At 27.9% G+C, this 4,091-nt stretch overlaps 1 protein-coding gene across 1 annotated transcript in view; it reads right to left on the bottom strand.

The window, feature by feature from the left end:
• LOC107436538 (exosome complex component Rrp40) overlaps positions 1-4,090 on the bottom strand; it is a gene marked incomplete in the record, with an annotated part of 14,851 nt that extends 10,761 nt beyond the window's left edge. The window contains 1 exon segment of the mRNA XM_016048300.4: positions 3,719-4,090. Coding sequence (XP_015903786.2) covers positions 3,719-4,042 — 324 coding nt within the window.
• Between the last annotated feature and the right edge of the window lies 1 nt (position 4,091).

A 4,091-nucleotide genomic window follows, 5' to 3' on the forward strand; every position in this document is an offset into this window, starting at 1 on the left:
GATATATTATATCGAGGGTATCTGCTAGATTTCAAATTCATGACCAATTCCAAGAACTTTTCATGACTTAACGAAGTTACTATTTTCTCCGCCAAAAATAGAATAATAAATGTAAAAAGCATTATAATAACATTCACTGAAATGATAGGTATAACCAAAACTGTTATACCCTGCATCTTCATATTTATAGATTTTAAATTTAAAAAACAGAGTAAAGAAAGAGTTGAAGCAATAAAATAGCTGAAAAAATACAAAAGCAAATAATTTTTTTTCTGCAGAATTATATTCTAAAGATACTTTCCTTGTTCATCAGAAAGGATAGAAATACTCCTGATTTTTCTGTTCTCATTTCAGAATAAAAAAAATTCGTCAATGACTGGTTTGCTTCAACTAGAATTTTAAATTGATAAAATTTAAAAAAATAATAAAAATTCTTAAATCACAGAAGAGTTTAAAAGATGATTCGCTCTAGAAATGATGTTCTTTCTTTCATTTTTTGAAAGAACACCATAATTTTTAGGGAACATGATAAAATCATTTTTTTATTCTAATAAAATATGCCTGAGTGGTGATTTTGTTACTAATTCAGATATTTGGAACAGGATAAAATTTGGGGGGGGGGGTATTCTATTCTAAAAATTAAGATTTTTGGGAGACCTAAATCTATGACTTTCCATGATTTTTTTAAAAAAATAGTAAAAATCAAGACATTTCATGACAAATTTTGTTCAATACTGAAATTCATGACTTTCCAGGTGCGCGGATACCCTGTATGATCAATGGGCCTAACTTTGTTTAAATTTTTAATTTATTTAGAGTAATTAAATTGTGAAGTTCCACAGATTGGAGAACAATAAATAGTAGAGCCCATAGAGTTTATTGTAATTATGAAATGTAAAAAAAATACTAAGACATAAAAATTGGCGTATTAAATAAAACTGGGGAGAAAAGAATGAGAAGTTCGTTCAGAAATAACTATGTTATAATTTTCGGGGATATGTGAGCGACAGCAAGCAAAAAACAGAGCCCTCTAGAAATTGTAAAAGAAAACATTAAGAACTTTTCGCCAATATAAATTATATCTGCATCCATTAAATTGGTAAAAGGCTCCTACGAAATCCCATTGATGTTATGAGAAAAGTAATAAATAATTCAACTGTGAATTATCAATAGTATTTTTAAAAAAAATTATTATTTCATCTGGTTATATGCTGGTTTTATTTTATTTATTGAATTATTATGTATATTTACAGGAAAAATTAAGCGTAATGTCACATTTACTATATTTGTATCTACTTACAGGGGTCTGTCCAGGTCAAATTTACTGCCGTTAACGGTACTTTCACAAATTCAATTTAAGGAAAAACGGCAGTTTCACAAAATATTTTTAACACATTTAAAAAAATATTTAATTAGTTTTGAAAATATTTTCTTATTTTACCATATTTTGCGTTGATTTTTTAATATAATTTTTAAATTTTACAAAGTCGGAATTTTCACAAAGCTTTAAAAAAAACCTAGACAGACCCCTGACATTATTACTGTCTATTTTTTAAATCCAGCAAATAAATATATTTAAAATAAGTTCAGCAAATTCTTTATTTGTAATCAATTCTTGATTAGTTTTTTATTAGTTAAAACTTTTAACTAATAAAACTATATTTTCATTTTATAGCATGATTCTCGTTCTACTTATTTTATTTCTATCCGGCATTCGACAAGACCAGGGTTGGCAAGTTTTTGACACATGACGGTTTTTACCGGTTATTACCATGGTTTTTATCGTCATGTCAAAAAACCCTCTGTCAAAAATGTCAAAAACCCATAGTTTTGGTAAAACTGTATTTTTATTTGAGTTTAACTGCTTATAATTTAAAATTAATAAATTTTTGGGCAATAAATTTAGAAAAAAAGTTGTTAAAAGATATTTAAGAATAGATTCTTGCATTTTCTCAACATGTTTATATCAAAACAAACTATTTGAAGTAAAATATTAGGATACTAAGCAAAATTTTCAACATTTCCAAGCATCATTTTGTTTGGCATATTACATTACTGAAGAATGTCAAGTCATTCTTGACTTAGAGTTTGTTAGTAGTTACAAGTTTTGAAAGTTTTGTTTAGCTTATTTCTAATATTTAAGAAATGCCAAATTTTAAATTCTTCTTTTTAGTTCTTGAATTTATTAATAGTTCCAAGCTTTTTTGTTTGTTTGTTTATTTCTAACAATTAAGAAGTGCAAAATTTTGAATCCTTTGCAAATCAAGCTATAATGATAAAAGTAAGTATCACTATTTTCAATAAGTATATTACAATATTTCTGTATGAATGTATATCCTTCTATAAGAATACATGTATATAGTTGCAAAATCAATAGCAATCATTTACAACATTCATTTATAAAGGCAATTATGTGAAAATAATATATTGTCCGCTATATGCCATAAATTTAAGAAAACAGTAGGTTTTTGAAAGTTTTTACCGGTAAAAACACGGTTTTTACCACTGTCATGTCAAAAACCAGTTTTTGACGGCAAAAACCCAACCCTGGACAAGACTTACTGATTACTAAATTATTTGTAACTCAAGTCAAGGTTCTATTTATCAAATGATTCATCAATTAAAGACTTAAGTATAGATAAAGCGCTCTTACGAGTGTTTCATCTGTCAGAGGGTTCATGAATGTTATGGCTCGACAGTGTGGCAATTGCTGATTGCTATGGCAATGTGGATAACATTCTGCACAGACAGCATTTACTCCTCAGATTAACTTGTACCCGTCAATCTGAAGTTGATTGGAGCACTGGAAATTGAACCCTAGTTCTTCACAACAGTTCAATATATTATCCATTGACTAATCGCAGCTAGAATAATTAAGTATGAAGTCCTTAAATAAGTAATACCAGGGGTCTTTTTTGGGTTTTTTAGAGGTACCTTATTTTGTGAAAATTTAGACATAATTTGCGAAAATTAAAAATTATATTAAAAAATTAACACAAAAATATGGTAAAAATATGAATTTATTGTTTATTACGGTATACAAAAATAAAATTTTTAGAAAAAGTATTCTACCGTTATAACCACTAAACGGTATTTATACCGTTTAGTGGTTATAACGGTATAAATACCGTTTAGTGGTGAAGATACCACTAAACGGTAGTAAATTTGGCCTAAACAGACCCCTGAATACATCACTGGAAAATCAACATATTGTGAAAATATTAGCGACAAAATATTTTGTTTTCATTAAAACTTAAGAATTACCGATTTATTAACAATTTGGTTAGATTCGAAATTTCACTCTGCAAAATGAAAATTCTCTTCCCTCTCAAAAATATAAGTTTGCGGCACCTCTAACCAAATATCTATTGAATTCTTATTGACAATCGCCAAGTCTTGGTCACTAAAAAAAAAACATTACAGAACATTTACATGTTTTTATTAAAAACATTTGCAAGTTCAAAATCAATTCAGCACCTTGGCGATTGTCATTTGCGCGACAGGTCATGATACGAAAATATTCCCCAATCACGTTTCAAACATTCTCACAAAATATAACAACAAAACAGGAAATTTGTTTTAAGATTCATAGAGTTTTCATACAATAAAAAAACTCCAATTAAAATTTATATTAGGATACATAAAAAGGAATAAACAATAGATATATGTAAATTAAATATGTAAACGTAGACTTTAAATCCACCAGAGAAAAATTTACCCTCATTTGGTGACTTTCAATATAATATATTTTTGAAGTATTTTGCTTTAAAACACCACATTTAATTGCCATTATCGTATCATCTTCTCGTCTTAAACCAGGTCCGAAAACAATTTTTTTATTAGTTTCAGCTGCACTCAAATCAAACAGTTTATCGCCCGGCATAACTACTTTTCCCAAAAAGTTCTCCATGTTGACCACAGTAAAAAATAAAAATGACAAGAAAAAATGGAAAACAAGTATAAAATTTGTTGCGCCTTGCAAAAACTCGTTTAAATCATTTATTCCACAGTGCGTTCGAATAAATAACCGTACTATAAGCATATGATACCTTATTTCACCTTAACACAAACAATCATATCTTTAAATTCAG

Source organism: Parasteatoda tepidariorum, chromosome 9 (assembly GCF_043381705.1).
Source record: "Parasteatoda tepidariorum isolate YZ-2023 chromosome 9, CAS_Ptep_4.0, whole genome shotgun sequence".
NCBI classification, from domain to species: Eukaryota; Metazoa; Arthropoda; class Arachnida; order Araneae; family Theridiidae; genus Parasteatoda; species Parasteatoda tepidariorum.